Below are 17,701 nucleotides of genomic sequence, written 5' to 3'. Positions count from 1 at the left end.
TTGCGCGGCCGGTGGGGGCGCCTGTCGTCTGCGGCGGTGGTGCGGATTGGAACGGAGATAGGGTTGGGGATGGGTGTGGAAATGGGGATGTGTGGTGGGCGGACGGTGACGGTGACGGTGAGGGGGTGCGGGATGAGCGGGAGATGGAGGAGCGTGGGGTCGCGGAGAGGGGGCAAGAGCGGGGGAGGTGAAGACGCAGATTGGCCATGGAGATGAGCGGAACAGCGGATGTGAGAGTCGAAAAGAGGACGGGGGCGGGGGGGGGGGCTTTCATCGGTGGATGGCGGGTGTGGTGCCGATGGAGGTGTTTAAGAAAATGGGCGCGAGGAAGGGCGGGATGGGGTTGGGCCTTGCGATGGTGACGTTGGGGTTTTTAATATAGCGTGAGGATGGAACGGCGCACTGGAATTTACTCTTGGGTTTCGTGACACTTCGGCGTAGCATGGTTCTGGAGTTAGGCAGTGCGGTATGAAGAGACTGTCTTTTGGGGAAACGATATTTCTCCAATCGAGCACTATGATAATACTATAATACCATGGCGATTGCTCTTCGTGTTGTCGATGACGGACCCAAAAGAATGCGATACCAGATTAGGTGAACGCAATTTGTGAATTTCTGTGTAAGTGTTTTGAGCTGACGGAAGAAGAATTAGCTACTGCACAAAGAAACCGATCTCTGTACCAAGTGGCTTTAGAAATGGTCGCATATACCTCTCATTGCTAACCCTAGAACGTGTTCCGAAGGTTTCACGTCTTCGGGCAAACATACTGATAGCATCTCTTCGGAAGTGACACTCTTATGCTAGGTAATTTGGGAGAGACTTCCACAAAGCATCTTGCGTGAGATTCAAGCCGTGGCCTCTCTTGAGGTTCCTGAAGGGACGAATTGACTTGTCTTGTGAGCTCGAGGCTCGAAGTGCACCGGATAAGTATATTCAGTAGACTTCCAACAGAGTAAACGTCCACTTGAGCAAAAAGGTATAGCTGGCCAGTAAATGAGTCAGTTTCAACACTAGCAGAATTGAGGCGAGTGATGTATGCTGAAAGGTGACATTCTCTTACGATGTGCTTGCGTCTCATTGCCATTAGTCTATCTAAATTGACACTTCTTCAACAGAACTCTCCACAAGTACAGGTGGAGCAAGAATTGAGTAAGCATCAGATTGCGAACAGCATATCTATTTGTCGTTCTTCGGTCTACCGCAATCAGATGCAGAACTCTATCAAACCACTGAAACACTTCTAAATGCACATCTCACTTCAGCTCCGTCGCGGTCCCTTTGATAGCCTCTTTCTCTTCCTGCGTGAGCGTAATGCCAAAGAAATCCTTCAGCACCCGCACCCGGTCTGCCTCAGTCTTGCACTCCTCCACGATCCTCGTCTTACCGCCGAGATTCTCCTTCACCACCGCATTAACCAGCATGCGCTTCCCGTAGATCTCCTGATCACCCGAACCATCCTCCTTCTCCCTCCTCAAGAACCTCACCAGCAGCTGCGTCACAGTCTGATGGCTATCGGGACTCGTCCCCGTGAAATGATTGATAACATGAAAATCAGCCTCCATCGCCTCCGTCTCCGAGAACGCATAGAACGCATTCCACGGCTTCTCCGGCCCATTGCGGTACTCGTAGATCCACAGCTTGCTCGCCTCGGTGCGGTGCAGCTGCGTCGGGATCCAGTCGTGCAGCAGCCGGACCTCCTGGGCGCCCAGGTTGACCTGCGGCTGGTTGTGCACGAGCGGCATCGGCCTCGTGGGCCCGTCGCCGCCGAACCCGACGTCCATGGTCCACACCTGCCCGTCGGACAGCGTGAGGATGTTCACCAGGTGGATCCAGCCCGGGAACGCGCCGGTGGGGACCGAGTCGATGCGCGGCCGTGTGCGCGCGGGGCCCAGGTACACGGGGTACTTGAGGAAGCGCAGGACGTGGTTCAGCAGGACGTGGTTGCCCATGCAGTAGCTGCCGCGGCCGCGGGCTTGGGTGACGACCTTGTCGAAGTTGCCGAGGGGGGTGATGTCGACGCGGTGTGTGGGGTCGTAGTGCAGCCATAGATTGTCGTAGGGGACGGCTGCGATCATGTGCACATGCAGTTGGGTCAGGAAGTGGATGTCCTTTGCCGGGTCTTCCAGTGGGCGGTGCTGGCGCAGGCTGGCTGGGAAGCCAATGTAGTCATAAAAGGCATCGATGTGAGTTTGGCTGAAGGCAGATGGGGCAGCCATGATGAGGAGGTGGGGTTTTCAATTGATGTGGAGGCAGAGTACTGTTCAATTGATCTGGAGGGAAGGTACTATTCAATTGATGGTAAGAGAGCGAATTAGTAGGTCATATATCAACATCTGAATGACGAATCGAAGGGTGAGTCAAGTGCAACATTTTCAAGCACGTTATCGGCCGCGGTGTTGGATTGGTGTGTTGCATCGAGTAGACGCCGTAACCAGAGGGTCGCCGTATGACCCGGCTCACACAGCCATCATCGTGTGAACAGTCTCAATACCAGAATAACAATCATGTTGAGCTCTATTCGCAACCTTAGAAGTGTGGTGTTGACGTTCTGAGCGCCTTCCCAAAGTGGGGCTGGAAGGCGCTAGAGTCCGCTTTCGGCAACGCGTCATTCGCAAGCGAAGTGCACCTTGAATTTTGGCTGCCCTCTTGGACGAACTTTGACAACAGCGACGCTGCACTGAATTCCCGCCCTCCAACTAACCACCACACACAGTCAAAATGGCATCCAAGCGCGGGTATGTCACTAAGCGCATCACCTACGCACGAACATAGCTAACAGGCGCAGTCGTGGTTCCTCCGGAAACAAGCTGAGGATGACCCTCGGTCTTCCTGTGTACGTCCAGCCCGCGCGATGGCTCTCGAGCTCCTCCGAAGAACGAAGCCGATCGTAGTGCAATGTGTGGAACGCAGGCTAATGGGAAACAGCGGCGCGGTCATGAACTGCTGCGACAACTCCGGTGCCCGCAACCTGTACATCATCTCCGTCAAGGGTATTGGTGCGCGTCTCAACCGCCTGCCCGCAGGTGGCTGCGGTGACATGGTCATGGCCACCGTCAAGAAGGGAAAGCCTGAGCTCAGGAAGAAGGTCATGCCCGCGGTCATTGTCCGCCAGAGCAAGCCCTGGAGGCGAGGTGACGGTGTCTTCCTCTACTTCGAGGACAACGCCGGTGTCATCGTCAACCCCAAGGGCGAGATGAAGGGCTCTGCCATCACTGGCCCCGTCGCCAAGGAGGCTGCTGAGCTGTGGCCCGTACGTTGCGCTCTCCGTGGACGAAGAATTCGGCTAACCTGTTCTAGCGTATCGCGTCGAACTCCGGTGTCGTCATGTAAAGAGTCTTTTTTCTGCTTCTCCAACATTTACGGGTCTACGGGAACGGCGAAAATGCATTTACGGGTGGAAGGATTGGAGGTAGACATCCATGCAACAGCCAGCAATGGACGTCCTGCTCAATACCAGTCAAATGAAGAACACGATGAACACCACACCGCGCCCGTGAAACGACTGTGAAGGACTGCAGATGGAATTATTGCCGAGACATGCTTATTTGATTTATAGGCACTACTATATCGACATCTAGCACGAAGTACGATCGCACGCCAACAGCGCCACATCGTCCTCCTCCACAACATCCTGCGCCCACCTAGCGACCACCATCGACTCCTCGTCGCGCTTGCGACCGCCCGAAAACTGCAGGTTCTCGTTTCCGACAACACCAGTGGTAACCTGCCCGTTGCTCGGCGCGCCAATGCCAGTCACAATGCCATTGCCACCCTGCACGACATTCGAGTAGCTTGTCAGCATGGTCTGCACCCCGGACACGAAGTCCTGCCCGTCGAACGCGCAATGTCCACCCTGTGGCGTGTTGTCCACGGTCTGCAGCTGATTGACCTGAGCCGCGCTCAAGCCCTGACTAGCCGCAATCTGCTCGTACGCGGTGACAGACTGCGGGATGCTGCCTTGTAGCAGTTGTAGCTCCGACTGCGTGGACTGGAAGTGAATCCTCGTGCTCGCCACGGCTGCGGGGTCTACTACCGCCACTTGAGGTGGCATGCCGCCGCAGTTCAGCTCTACTGCGCTGGGCGCGTAGTTCTGAATCTGCGCGGGCACGAAGAAGCCGGACATGAGCAGACTGCCGCCGCTGACGCCGCTGAACACCATAGCGGACATGTTGACGGCCACGCGCTGCGGCATCTCATTCTGGATGAAGTCGTTGACCGCCTGCGCGTGGGCCACGCCGTCGGTGCGCTGCAGGCCGCTGCCGCCGCCCCAGAAGAGGTTTGGGTCTGGGGCCAACAGCGCGACACCCATGGTGTTGGCCTGTACGTTCTGGTTGGGCATGTCGAAGAACGACTGGCCGCCGTCACCATGCAGCAGAACGTTCGCCCCCATAGTTCCGTTCCCACTTGTCGCCGCTGCGCCTGGCACCCCCGACGCAGGCAAGAACTGGTCCGCTGGCGCCGCAATCTTGAATCGGATAGGTAGGCCGCTACTGTTGTTAGCCTCGCTCCCCCGTAGTCTCTCAATGCACTTACTTCACCATCACCATATCGTCCAAGATCATGCTCCCGTCCTGAGCCTGCGTGATGCCCATCGGCACCTTCGCCGCCTGCTGCTGCGCCGTCTGCTTCTGCTGCTGACCGCCCCTATTGCGCTGAGGCGAGGGCGCCGCCGCCGCGAGCCCCAGCAACGAGAGGTAAACGAGCTTATACATAACCAAATATGTACTATCGACTCCGGTATTACAGTACTGAAAAATTAACTTCAACTCGGCCGGCCGGTAAGAGAATCGAAAGCGGAGAAAACGTAGACGCGAAAAGTCCTGCACAGCAGTTCTTACCCACCCCCCAAGCAGCAGAACCACACCTTACATACCTCTCCCCGCCCTCTGTGCGCCCGCTGCCCGGTGGGGTGAGCGCGCGTTAATCAAACGCGCGCATGTAGCCAAGTCACCGCCCTGCGCATCGCAGAGGCTTGACTAGCACGTGTAGAGCTTGACGGCTGCGGCGCGAGCTGCCTTGTTGGCTGTGCGCGTTTGGGGTCGTGGGTCCTGAGGCTTGTGTGGTTTGGGGGTGTTTGGGGTGTGTTTCGAGCCGAGGCTTGGCGGATTTCGGGGGGGGGGGGGGGGGTAGGATAGCTTGGGGTTTGATTGAGGGGTTATTCTTGGGGTCGGAGGTGCGATTGAGCAGGAGATGGGTGCGGATGCGTGTTGGTTGGAGTGTGGGTAGTCGTCGTGATAGCTGGAACCCTATGGAGATTTGTTGATGAGCGAGGTCACGAGTAAGCCGAATCATTCGGATTCGCAATCGCTCTCGTTTCAACAAAGACAGTTAATTACAAGCTGTTGCTACGAAATGTAGGTTAGGCGCTGCGAAGGAGAGGGTGAAAGCCCTTGCCCGTAGCTTGCACTGTCATCAACAAACAGACACTAGTAGTGTTGACGGTGAAGCTATATGCGAGATGGTATGAGGCTCAACACAAACTGTGTGTATCAGCTGGAGGAATTAAACAATTGCACGTGGCGCAGAGTGGGAGGTTCCCGAGGTCGGGCCGCGTAGCATCAACGTCAATTTAAGCCCCAGTAGGACAGAGCTATGTAAAGCACCTACCCAGGTAGTTACGTGTATCGCACGTGCGCTATGACTCTCGTTTGCTGCCCCATCTACAAATTCTAGCAGCGCCACTCTCCTTTCACGATACGGTACACGACAAAGTTCAGCCGCAACGGTCTCTGTTCACGACTTGATCATAGCTCTGCCACATGGTCTGCGGGCCCCGCCTTGGCGGCAGCGGCCCCGTAGAGCTTGTCGTTGCAAAACGCGCGGCACGGCGTACGCACTCGAGATTATCCGTATACCATTGAGACTAACTGCTATCGTACGTGAAATCTGATAAGCACACACTCCACTTGCTGTGATCCAGAGCGTGAGTGGGGACCACATGGTAGTCTTATAGGGTTTGTACTCCGACAGACTCATCACTGAACGCGTACGACGAAGTTTCTTTGAACACCCCTGCGGAAACTGCAGGCTCACGCAGTATCCCCATTGCTCCGTTTCCACTCCGAGTCATCGAGTCTTGGCCACCTGCTCTAAAGGGGCGGCATTGACGGCGCCACAGCCCTCAGAACAACGGGCTTTTGGCCGAGGCTGGTTTCGTTCCAGTACAGTCGGTGGACACGCTCGCTAACCTGCAGGGCATAGAAGCTCGACTCGAGCGTTCCAGTCTCTCCGATCAAGACAGCAGTCGATCCGTAGAAGGAGAAACCAGTCTTGATAGCACCATCAGTAGCGTTATTGTTCGAGAGGAATCCAACGCGTTTGTCGGAGGTGGTGTTGTCTGGCAGATAAAAGACCGTGTCGGCCCAATTGGCCGTATTGGCATCAGGCAAGAGCGTAGTGTTGGGGTTTCCAATCCACAAGCTAGTCATATTGCCGGTGCCAAGAGAGACTGCAGGAGCTCAGGGTCTGCTATGATCAGATTGAAACAAGGAGAAAACTCACAGTCGACAGTCGCCGCATTGCTGATGTTGGACTGCGCGGCCTCGCCGATATACGCATAACCTGATTTTGTCAGTGGTGCCTCCTGGGAAGAAGGCTTCACCTACCGTCTGCATAGAACAGAGGGAAACCACCAAACCCCTCTCCATACCCATACAATCCGAAGTGAGAGGGAACCTCACGCTTCTTTGCTCCAAGCGCAAGGAAGGGCAGTGTGCAAAGGACCAAAATGCGAGGAACAACCATTCTGTCGTTCTTTACTGTAATGAACGGATAAGATGCGAGCAGCACTTGAGGATTGGTTAAATGAAGGTAGTGAGTTGCTTGATGCGGCAAGATCTGAATGAAAGTGGTGGCTCGGAACAGCGATGATTGTGCTTTTATCTTCGTAAATCAGATCCTTCGGCTGACAATGCTCATGTCCTACGCAATCAGTCCTCGTCACCTCTCCCGACTTCCCGACTCGTTTGCGGCCTAGCTGTCGCTGTTCATGGGGTTGTTCTAACTCAAAATTGGATTGTGTTACGCAGCGCCAAGCATCGTGCCTGTGCCTGATAACCCCAGCTGCTTTTTACCACCTGTTAGGTTACATCGCAGTGCTCAATGTAAAGGATTTGGTCGGCGTACCTGCACCAGCCACAACAGTCGTCGTCTACCATACATGGGCACCCTTGCTTTCACGGCATCCTCCGGTGATATTGTGGACTGAGTCAGGGGCCTTTGGCGCTTCGTCCCCCAAGAAAGGCTTACAATGCTTACTTCTATTGCGTGTCCAATGCATGAGGGAGTATGGCTTAGATTGAGAGTACTTTGCCGCGTCATGTCGTCTCAATACGTACCAGGCTAAGTGGCAGCATTGCTGAAAAGAGAACAAAGTCTATTTCCGGATTCGACCGAAACAAGTGGGTTCGATAGAGGAAGAGATGTACGTGCAACGATAGTGAGCGATACAGAAGCAGTGGTAGTGATAGAGAAATGCATAAAGGGTTGCGGTTCTGTTGTAGTTCCTTCACATCATCACACTCATTCCGATCATCAACTCAGTTGACTACATTCTTTCAAGAGTCGTTCACTATGTCGTTTCGTCATCTCTTTACTGCTGCAGCTCTGCTCAGCGCAGCGCAGGCTCACCCTTCCACCTCGCACCACTCACACCCTCATCTTCTGTCAAGCAGAGATGTTTGCTCTGGAAACACTGCGTCCACTCGTTCAGAGTGGTGCGATTACTCAGTTGATACTGATTACCTCACTGGTAAGTCGAACCAGCATACAGTAGCAACCATATCATCGCTAATATTCTTCGACAGAGGTTCCCGACACTGGAGTCACCAAGGAGTACTGGTTGACTCTTGATGAGGTAACTGTAGCTCCCGACGGTGTCTCGCGCTCGGCAATGACTGTCAATGGGTAAGTTTACGCACCACGATACAATATGTATGTAAAGCTGACGAACTCTCAGGACCATCCCTGGCCCAACTCTGTTTGCAGATTGGGGTGACACAGTCACAGTCCACGTCAAAAACAACCTGGTTAATTCTCAGAATGGCACCAGTCTTCATTGGCATGGCATTCGTCAAAATTACACCAATGATCAAGACGGCGTTGTGTCAATCACGCAATGTGCCACTGCCCCTGACGATACCACCACATACACATGGCGTGCAACTCAGTACGGCAGCACCTGGTATCATTCTCACTTTGCACTCCAGGCCTGGCAAGGCATCTTTGGTGGTCTTGTCATCAACGGTCCTGCTACAGCCAACTACGACGAAGATCTGGGTATGCTCTTCTTGTTTGACTGGGATCACCAGGTATGCTTCTCTACGTGCGTGTTTTGACATTATCCTGTAAGCTAACTGTATCAGACCGTCGACGAGCTTTATCCCGAAGCAGAAAGCTCTGGACCTCCGGAGCTCGATAACGCCCTGATTAATGGCACGAACATATTCGAAGACGGTGGTTACCGTTTCAACACCTCTTTTGTCTCCGGCACCTCGTACCGCATACGACTTGTCAACACTGCTATTGATACGCACTTCAAGTTCATGATCGACAACCACACCATGACAGTCATCGCTGCCGATCTTGTTCCAATCACACCTTATGAAACCACTGTTCTCAGCATCGGCATGGCTCAACGTTACGATATCATTGTCACTGCAGACCAAGCCAGTGTTGCAGACAACTTCTGGCTGCGCGCCATTCCTCAATCCGCGTGCTCAGAGAACAGCAATTCGGATAACGTTCGCGGAATCATCTATTACGGCGACTCCCCTTCAACACCAACCACTGAAGCTTACTCCTACGACGACAACTGCGACGATGAGACAGACAACCTCGTGCCCCATGTCAGCAAGACCGTTGGGACCGAATCGAGTACCAACTTGGAGGTTGCAACAGTCGGTTTCAACTCCGAGAGCCTATTCCGCTGGTACCTGAACAGCACTACGATGATTGTGGAGTGGGGATACCCAACGCTCGAGCAGATCGTGACCGGCAACACATCCTACGCGACATCGAACGCCGTTCTGGAGTTGCCTGACGCTAATGTATGGACATATCTGGTCATCCAGACGACGCTTCCCGTGACTCACCCAATACATCTGCACGGCCACGACTTCTTCGTCCTCGCGCAGGGCACGGGAACTTATGATTCATCCGTATCGCTTAAGCTGGATAACCCGATTCGCAGAGACACGGCCATGTTGCCTGCCAGTGGTTACTTGGTCCTCGGCTTCGAGACTGATAACCCCGGCGCGTGGCTCATGCATTGCCACATCGGCTGGCACACGACTGAAGGCTTTGCGCTGCAGTTCATTGAGCGGATTGATGAGATTGCGGGAATCACGAACCAGACGCGGTTGGAAGAGACCTGCGACAACTGGAACAGCCACGCGACGACCGCGCAGATTGAACAGACTGACTCTGGTGTGTAAGTTGGATATCAGGACTGTGTTGTGGGTCAGCGGAGTTTCCAGCATGTTCTTGGAGCGATGTTGCGAGCTTGTGTTTTGGCGTTGTATCTCATTCAATCTACACTCTTTCCTTCGGCCTAGCAAACAATGACAATCTTCTCTTGCACTTGCTCTCACAATTGTCGAATTCTTTCATTGCGCAGTTTGTTGATCTCGTATGCGCAAGACAGCTGCATTGAGCTTGTCAAACTATAGCGATGCTTTGCAGCGGCTTTCAACTGACCTGAGAGTTTTGTCAGTCTTGCGCTACTTAGGGTTCTTCACTCTAGAAGACCCTGATACCGCCACGCTTCCTGAAATGTATATCGCCTTCTCTTCTCCTCTACTCTACACCTCAACTTCACAAGGAGGCCCAAACTGGAGACTGACTGTGTTACGAACCTTATCGTTGTACACCATGTCCAACCAGCAACAACATAATGTTCGTCCGCCGCACGCTCAGCAAGGCCAGCGCAACGACCGTCCAGTTCAGAACCCAGCTTTGAGTGCGCAGCGCCTTCCTCCAGCTCACCAACCGATACCAAGCGTCACCTGGAATCCTCACCAGCAGGTTGCGAACGACCTGCAGAACTGGGCAGGCCAAACTCTGGTACCCTTCCTTCGGTCAAGGTTTACAGCTATCGACCAGAACACAGGCCGTGTGTACACCAGCCATAACTACGACCCAGACATTAACAGGGCAATCCGGTGGTCGGAGCACATCGTGAGTAATCACCGGTCCTCACCTTAGATCTGACTGACTTTCGATCGAGGATGCGTTCGACAAGCACCCAAATCTGATGGACGAACTGGTGTTGTATCTCGCAAGACCCGAGCAGGCTGATAAAACCATGTCGAGCATCGCTCAAGACCGCCGGCTGATTACAATCTTGCTCTACCGCCACTATCAGCGGCATGGTGGACTGGTTCTCCCGCCGACTGCTGATGCGCGACAAGCGATAGATTACCACGCGAGTGCAATCGAGATAGCTTGCCAGCAAGGCGTACAGAAGCGGCATCTTCCACGAGTGGTATTTCCTAATTGGTGAGCCCAACGCCCAAGCTCCTTGGTTGCTGTTGCTGACATCGGAGGCAGGACGTTTGGTACGGAGAGCGTTTCAACTCTTGGTAACTTCGCAGATCTCACTGCTCGAGCTCGAGGAACACCGCAAGGTAGAAGCGACTCCAACGTTGATACCTCCGGCAATGTCAAAGGCTATCGTGACGTTAGGTCAGGTGGCGCAGGCTTTGTTGGCGAGAAGAAACCGAGTCGCTTCTTTGGCAACCTGGCGTAGTCCTGACGGTAGTGATTGCTCACCTACGTGAGTGATCAGTCTCACTGGCATGGTGGTGACGTCGAGCTGAAGCGTTGCGTCGGAAGGTCATTTCTCTAGACCGGAGCCTGAACGCCGCCATGCCTGTTGGCACTTCAGCAGAGTTATCTTATGACTGCTCAGCACAGTTATAGAAACCAAGTCTTTCTGTCAACGTGCCTTCGACCTGCTTATCTATTCCGTGATGCGCAGCTACTTTGCGCCCCAAGGTGTGATGAGCGCCTGTATCGTAAAGCTCTATGTCCTACTCACACGAGTGAAGATTGCGAGTCGTTTCGTGATCGCCAACAGCAGGGACCAATCGCCGGAACGTGTCCCATTACCCGCACCTGGGCGAGCCGAGAGGGTGGTCCAATGTGGTCGATCATGCTATACTCTACGATGCCTGTTCGCCTGGAGGTATCCAAGGACTTGCTTATCAGTAATGTACGGTCGCTAATGGGTGGACGAGGAGTCTCTTGACATCTGCACCGTTGAGTGCCATTGCCACCTTTGTCAGACTGTGTGTAGATAACGGGACAGGAGAGGTTTGCATCGGCTTTTCTGCGACGGATGCAGACGATCTAGTTAATCGCAGCAGACCCAAAATTCACAGCGCGCCTAATGGTGGTGCGATACAACACATTCGAGATAAGACGGTCTGGTCCTAGGTAGCAAATACGAAGTCCAAGACTTGGCTGAAGGCGTTTACCACCATTGAGCAGCGATTCTGTGGTGGCGGGCATGACTTTCGGGCTATGCGACTCTTTCGGCGTACCAAGAGGTCCTAGAAGCAGCTCACGAGGATCCTCTGCGTGAGTGTCCGGTCGGCACATTCGGCACTGATCAGCCGTATCAGCAGCGGCAGTAGCAGGAACGCCCTGGCACAAGGCTTCAATGCATCGCCAAGGTCGCCATTTGCATTCGTGTAATCATGTTTACGCCGCCGAGTAGCTGTAGATACAGGCGGGTGATGTGAGAGAGCCATGGCGCGTCTAGGCCGCTGTGCATCAAGAGGAAGGATTCCACCCTGGGAAACCTGCTCATGCCTGGCGGATCGATGCAGTGTACAGAGAAGCTCATGGCTAATCCTTCTCTTGGTGGCTTATTTTTATTGGCAATTGATTGGTCTGCATAGTGGGTCTTGCATACGACAGATGTGTTTATGAATCGTTCGAAGCATCCCCCGTCGGGACTCAGGTGAGATGACTGTGGACCAAACAGCTCGAAGGAACGATAGAACATATGATCACAACAGTGACCCCCCGGAGTGTGTAATACTATCGTTGCGCATCAAGGAGGTAGATGTCGGAGGACGTGCAAAGCACGGTCTGATGGACGAGACTGTCGTGCACTCGATCTTCCCCGCAAAAGGACGCGATGCGGCCAGTGCACGCCGTACATAGCGCGAAAACCCTGCCCACAACTCTACATTGCATTAACAGCGACCGCTTCCAGCTATCATTCCACACATTGGACCAAAGAAGCTTGCGACAATGGTACAGTAGCTTTAGTTATCTACAATTGCATGGTTCTATCTCGAAGAGCTCCCGGCAGTCTCAGCTGCGTGAACATGAAAGCCAAAGAAAGGACACGGAATCGCCAGAACACCATCATTTTACCTTCATCAACGCCGTCTGATGTGCCGTAACCATTATTATACAGCACCCACTCTCGTGATGGAACCCTGTTATCCTGCAACCTCGGTACCAAGCCCTTGGCTACCATCGCCCGCGGCTTGATTAGGAAGTTCGTTGTTACGACACCTTGGCAGGCCTGGGCACTCTCTCGCCGCTGGAGGGAAGCTTCCACCAGCTTATCTTTTCCATCTTAGCATGGGCTTGGAGACTCTTTTTCGAACGTTCTAACGACAGATCGTGGCAACATCGCTGCATGGATTGGCGTTTGGCTTTCATTCTCTCCTCCCTTTCTCGTCGTAAGCCCGGGGGCCTCAACAAGCTAGGCTTGACCCACGGTCTTGGGTGTCTTGAGAACCGCGCTTAGCAACGGTGTCGAACCAAAGCAACCCGTTTGCGATGCTTTGATTGCATGAGGCGCAATTTCAATGTCTGGTGTACCTCGTTAGAGTAAGTGGCCGGTGATAACAGGCCAGTGCAGCAAATGGTTCGCATCTGAGAGGTGGGGACCTTCCTGTGTCGCGTGTAGCATCCTGGTGTAACTCCGGACTGCTGTACTGGCCTGGACCGGCGCATAACGTCTATATGAACACAGGCGTCGCCAACCTCGACCGCCAGGAACAAGTCGTGGAGCTTTTCTCGTCTTCACCTCCTCGTGCACAAGGTTCAGCCGAGCTCAAGTAGCACGCCATTGCGCGCCTTCTTGTACTTCCCCACCCACCACTGGTCGACATCCACGATGGCCGCCATTAACACCAACACCAAGGCTAGCCTTGAGATCACCAAGGGCGCAACTGTTTTCGAGCCAATCCCGCTCGATGTCAGCGAGTCCAACTCGGTTCACGATGAGGATGAGAGGCTGCTTGGTCCTTTCCCCACAGAAGAGGAGTGGGCCACGCTTCCTCGTGTAGCTGGTCGCATCCCATGGACGGCATGGACTGTTGCCGCTGTCGAGTTTGTCGAGCGCTTCTCGTACTACGGAACGTCCGCTGTCTTTGTCAACTTCATCCAGAAGAAGCTTCCCCCGGGTAGCAAGACTGGTGCTGGTTTCCTCAAGAAGCCCGGTTCTGGCGCGCTCAACATGGGACAGCGGGCTTCAACTGGTATGACAACTTGTAAGTATTCCCGGAGATTGTTAGTGAATGACTGCTAAGCCATTAAAAGTCAACCAGTTCTGGTCTTACTTCACGCCACTGTTCGGTGCCTGGATTGCCGACGAGTACTGGGGTCGTTACAAGACCATTCAGGTGAGTTTGTTGCCTCGTTGACGGTCGGTGTGTAAACTATGTGCTAACCTACATATAGTGGGCCAACATCATTTCGATCATTGGTCACATCATCTTGATCTTCTCCGCTATTCCAGCTGTCATCGTCAAGCCCAATGCCGCCATGGGTATCTTTGCCGTTGGTCTCGTCGTCATGGGAATTGGTACCGGTGGTTTCAAGTCCAACATCTCGCCCCTCATCGCCGAACAGTACAAGAACCAAAAGGCATACGTGCGCACCAGAAAGGATGGTAAGAAGGAGATTGTGGATCCCGCTACAACGACCGCGCGAATCTACATCTACTTCTACTTGCTCATCAACGCTGGATCCCTTACTGGATCACTCGCCATGGTCTACTCGGAGCACTTTGTTGGTTTCTGGCTGAGTTTCACCCTGCCGACTATCTGCTACCTTCTGTGCCCCTTTATCCTCTTGTATTTCAAGAAGACATACAAGCTCACGCCACCTACCGGCTCTGTCATGGGCAAGGCGTGGAAGCTTATCCGCTACGCGAGCAAGAGGAGCGACCGCAAGAACGTTCTCAAGGATCCTCTTTTCTGGGACCGCATCAAGCCGAGCGCGCTTGCAGCTCGTGGTGAGGTCCTTCCGGCCTTCATGACCTTCGATGATGCGTGGGTTGACGAGGTCCGTCGCGGTGTTCTTGCCTGCAAGGTTTTCCTTTGGTACCCCCTCTACTGGTATGTCCATTTCGACCCTCACATTCACAAAGACAGTTCGACTAACAACAGTGTAGGCTTGCTTACAACCAAATGATGAACAACCTCGTTTCTCAAGCCGGAACGATGAACTTGGGCAGCACACCGAACGACATCGTTGCCAAGCTGAACCCGATCTTCATTGTCATCGTCATCCCGATCATGGACTTCATTGTTTACCCGGCTCTTCGCAAGGCTGGTGTTGTTCTCTCGCCCATCAAGAAAATCACCGCTGGATTTGCACTCAGCTCTATGGCCATGGTTTCAGCTTGTGTGACCCAATACTACATCTACAAGATGAGCCCCTGCGGCAACCAGATCAACAAGCTCACCAAGGCTGGTAGGGACTGCAGTGCCGACATCTCGGTCTGGGTCCAAGTCTTCCCTTACGGTCTGGTGGGCATGTCTGAGGTGCTTGCCTCAATCACCAAGCTGGAGTACGCGTATACTAAGGCCCCCGCCAACATGAAGTCTACCATCCAGGCTATCGCTCTCTCTACATCCGCGGTCTCTGCTGCTCTTGGTCAAGCTCTCGTCGCTTTGTCTGACGATCCCCTTCTTGTCTGGAACTACGGGTCCGTGGCTATCGTTGCTGCTATCGGTGGTATTGGTTTCTACTTCACCTTCCGCAACGCTGATAAGGAGGAAGACGCACTCAACAACCTTAAGGAGAGTGAATACCTTGGTGGTCGCGGGCAGGGCGATGCTGAGAGCATCTCTGTCCACAGCGTCAGGGATGAGAAGAACGAGAAGCTCTAAGCTTGTCTTCCACGAGTGGACAGTGGCTGTTAATGACCGACGCAAGATTATACCCAGTGCGTAGATGAATGATACCTGATTGAACAAAAGTGCCCCAATGACTTGATAAGTACACATTGTTTGACTCGTATTGCACTCAGAGAGAGGGGTGTGGGATCCGCAAACAAGGAAACATTGTGCTCTGCAAGCACCTTCGCTTCAATGTCATCATATCTGGACGGGTAAAAGATGACGAGTCGAAATTTCCCAGGGTCTCCTAAAGCCTACAGGATTGATTCGATAAAAAAGTCTCCGGGATCGCACGGGGATTTTCGCAGAGCTGACACCCTAGGTCAGCTTATTGAGACAATCTATTGGTGCCCTCCAAGCATGCCATGGTCTTTTCGCTGCACTGGCTATGGCACCTGCCGCAACGATAATGTTCTCGGGTTATTGCTGCAGCTATTCTCTAGGCTTGTCAGCATAGCTACTATCGATATGCGCCCAGAACCTCAGCCTCATGCGCACAGGATACTGCTAAATACCAGCAGTGCCCTCTAGCTATGTACCAACACACTCCGTACCATCACAATGATTGCGAGTCAGATTCTACCTTCTTTCCTGCTGGCTGTGAGCTCTGTTGCCCGCGCTCAAGCTCATGACACTGTTTCGCTTCGTAGCAACGACACCGTTCCCATTTGGAACTCAAGTTACGACTACATCGTTGTAGGTGGAGGTGCATCGGGTCTAATCGTATCCGAGAGACTTGCGGAGACAGGCAAGTCGGTCCTTGTACTGGAACGAGGTGGACCTTCTCTGTTCTCATCAGGTGGCGAGCTCTTTACATCTTGGAACCGAACTCTCACTCTCTACGATGTGCCTGGAATATTCTATACTATGGCAACTAGAACAGAGACCCTAAAGCTCTGTACCGATGTTCCTCAAGGTGCTATAGCAGGCTGCATACTTGGTGGGGGGACTGCAGTTAACAGTATGCAATTTGTCCGGCCACCCAGCTTCGATTTTGACAAGTGGCCCGTCGGCTGGCAATGGTCCGATGTAGAGCAGTCGGCCGCACGCCAGTACGAACGAAACCCTGGATCTACCACTCCGTCTGCCGATGGGAAGCACTACGACAATGGTGTTTGGGATGTCACTTCCAGTTTCTTCGCTAATGGTGGTTACACTCAGGTGGATACCAATGAAGATCCAGACAAGAAGTACAAGGCTTACTCATATCCGGCTCTCAATACCGAGGGAGGGTTTCGCGCAGGACCTGTTCGTACGTACTTGCCGCTCGCGGAGAGGTTTCCGAATTTCAAGCTTCAGTTGCACACGAAAGTCGTACGTACAGTGCGGACTAAATCGAAAATAACCGGCGTCGAAGTGGAAGATACCACCGGCAAGCGCTCGATAGTCAACATCAATCCAGGTGGAAAGGTGATTCTTGCCGCTGGAGCTTTGTCGAGTCCTCGTATCCTCTTTAACTCAGGTATTGGGCCAGTAGATCAAATCAACATAGTGAAGAACGGCTCCGCTAAGGTGACCCTTCGGAAAGAGAGGACTGGATTGAATCGCCGGTCGGCTTCGTTCAAGACCACACGATAGTTATTGTCACTTTCAATGCTCCAGGGGGCACGAACGTACTAAACCAGACAGAATTCACCAATCCCAGTCAGGAATTGCTTGACCTCTATGCCAGCGGTTCGGGTCCTCTTGCTCAGTCTTGGAATCGCTTAATGTCCTACTCTACAGTCACAAACGAGGACGGCCACAAAACACTTTGGCAGGGTCATGCAATGGGAGTGTTGAATAACACAGTCCAATTTATGGTGGCCATTACCCACAACTCCACTTCAACCGGAACTCTGGGAATCACGTCTGAAGGGAACACAGAGTGGATTCAGAGTCCGTACCTGAAGTCAGCATCCGACAAAGAAGCCATGACAAGAGCACTTGATGAGCTGCTAGCTATTAGTCGCCTGCCTAATAGTACCCTGGCGTATGGGGGCCCTTTAAATTCCACTGGCGCGTCGGTTCTTGAAGTTGCGATGAGTGGCACAGATCCAAATACTACAATGATCCCTGGACAACATATGATCGGCACAACAATCATGGGTACCGATGATGGGACCAAGAATGGAAGCAGTGTGGTGGATACGAACTGCAAGGTATATGGCACAGGTACGGTCGACGTCCAAGACCTTACACATTTCGTTAACGTTCTAGCAGACAATCTGTTTATCGTCGATGCTGGCATGCATGTTGATCTGCCGACAGGTAATACGCAAGCTATTGTCATGGTAGCAGCTGAACACGCTGCCCAGAAGATTATTGCACTTGATGGTGCAACAAATGGCACAGTGAAACGCGTACCATTGAAGTACTAGTATACCAGCACGGCCGGAAGAGGTCTGACCGTGTGGGTGGTCTAGACGGACGATCCAATGAAAATTCAAACCACCGTTGAAAATTAATACACTGTGCGTTTCTTAGCATGCATGAGCTATGAGATCTGCTGCTAGGATGAACGTCCTTTAGAGATGAGCGACAGGTTTACTCATGGGTCATGTTAAGC

The 17,701-nt window shown here is 53.1% G+C and overlaps 8 protein-coding genes across 8 annotated transcripts; 5 read left to right on the top strand and 3 right to left on the bottom strand.

Moving 5' to 3' along the window:
• Positions 1–1,062: 1,062 nt before the first annotated feature.
• On the bottom strand, positions 1,063–2,502 carry C7974DRAFT_388828 (arylamine N-acetyltransferase 2). Its single transcript, XM_046141308.1, has one exon. It carries the CDS (start codon positions 2,215–2,217, stop codon positions 1,255–1,257), a length of 963 nt encoding a protein of 320 aa, XP_046000613.1. The 5' UTR covers positions 2,218–2,502; the 3' UTR covers positions 1,063–1,254.
• A 217-nt stretch (positions 2,503–2,719) lies between these two features.
• On the top strand, positions 2,720–3,331 carry C7974DRAFT_373808 (ribosomal protein L14 domain-containing protein; the record flags this gene model as incomplete). The annotated part of the gene is made up of 4 exons (XM_046140122.1): positions 2,720–2,736; positions 2,781–2,834; positions 2,927–3,251; positions 3,299–3,331. 4 exons carry the CDS (start codon positions 2,720–2,722, stop codon positions 3,329–3,331), a joined length of 429 nt encoding a protein of 142 aa, XP_046000612.1.
• A 211-nt stretch (positions 3,332–3,542) lies between these two features.
• C7974DRAFT_134900 (uncharacterized protein) lies at positions 3,543–4,830 on the bottom strand. Its single transcript, XM_046135457.1, has 2 exons — positions 4,535–4,830; positions 3,543–4,488 (listed from the first exon to the last, which is right to left on the bottom strand). Exons 1-2 carry the CDS (start codon positions 4,711–4,713, stop codon positions 3,576–3,578), a joined length of 1,092 nt encoding a protein of 363 aa, XP_046000611.1. The 5' UTR covers positions 4,714–4,830; the 3' UTR covers positions 3,543–3,575.
• A 1,087-nt stretch (positions 4,831–5,917) lies between these two features.
• C7974DRAFT_134838 (uncharacterized protein) lies at positions 5,918–6,859 on the bottom strand. The gene is made up of 3 exons (XM_046135456.1): positions 6,607–6,859; positions 6,503–6,562; positions 5,918–6,449 (listed from the first exon to the last, which is right to left on the bottom strand). Exons 1-3 carry the CDS (start codon positions 6,743–6,745, stop codon positions 6,091–6,093), a joined length of 558 nt encoding a protein of 185 aa, XP_046000610.1. The 5' UTR covers positions 6,746–6,859; the 3' UTR covers positions 5,918–6,090.
• A 660-nt stretch (positions 6,860–7,519) lies between these two features.
• Positions 7,520–9,595, top strand: C7974DRAFT_331023 (multicopper oxidase). The gene is made up of 4 exons (XM_046139090.1): positions 7,520–7,751; positions 7,807–7,906; positions 7,959–8,310; positions 8,365–9,595. Exons 1-4 carry the CDS (start codon positions 7,574–7,576, stop codon positions 9,433–9,435), a joined length of 1,701 nt encoding a protein of 566 aa, XP_046000609.1. The 5' UTR covers positions 7,520–7,573; the 3' UTR covers positions 9,436–9,595.
• A 276-nt stretch (positions 9,596–9,871) lies between these two features.
• Positions 9,872–10,748, top strand: C7974DRAFT_410544 (uncharacterized protein; the record flags this gene model as incomplete). Its single annotated transcript, XM_046143478.1, has 3 exons — positions 9,872–10,177; positions 10,227–10,498; positions 10,550–10,748. 3 exons carry the CDS (start codon positions 9,872–9,874, stop codon positions 10,746–10,748), a joined length of 777 nt encoding a protein of 258 aa, XP_046000608.1.
• A 2,164-nt stretch (positions 10,749–12,912) lies between these two features.
• On the top strand, positions 12,913–15,168 carry C7974DRAFT_134817 (MFS peptide transporter-like protein Ptr2). The gene is made up of 4 exons (XM_046135455.1): positions 12,913–13,518; positions 13,568–13,650; positions 13,709–14,367; positions 14,424–15,168. Exons 1-4 carry the CDS (start codon positions 13,143–13,145, stop codon positions 15,142–15,144), a joined length of 1,839 nt encoding a protein of 612 aa, XP_046000607.1. The 5' UTR covers positions 12,913–13,142; the 3' UTR covers positions 15,145–15,168.
• A 546-nt stretch (positions 15,169–15,714) lies between these two features.
• C7974DRAFT_432110 (cellobiose dehydrogenase) lies at positions 15,715–17,648 on the top strand (the record flags this gene model as incomplete). Its single annotated transcript, XM_046144827.1, has 4 exons — positions 15,715–16,644; positions 16,686–17,307; positions 17,356–17,469; positions 17,620–17,648. 4 exons carry the CDS (start codon positions 15,715–15,717, stop codon positions 17,646–17,648), a joined length of 1,695 nt encoding a protein of 564 aa, XP_046000606.1.
• Positions 17,649–17,701: the final 53 nt, after the last annotated feature.

This window comes from Boeremia exigua, assembly GCF_020726555.1.
Source record: "Boeremia exigua strain MPI-SDFR-AT-0100 chromosome Unknown C7974scaffold_3, whole genome shotgun sequence".
NCBI lineage: Eukaryota > Fungi > Ascomycota > Dothideomycetes > Pleosporales > Didymellaceae > Boeremia > Boeremia exigua.
The sequence above is the reverse complement of the archived record's forward strand: the minus strand, read 5'-3'. Positions and strand labels throughout refer to the sequence as shown.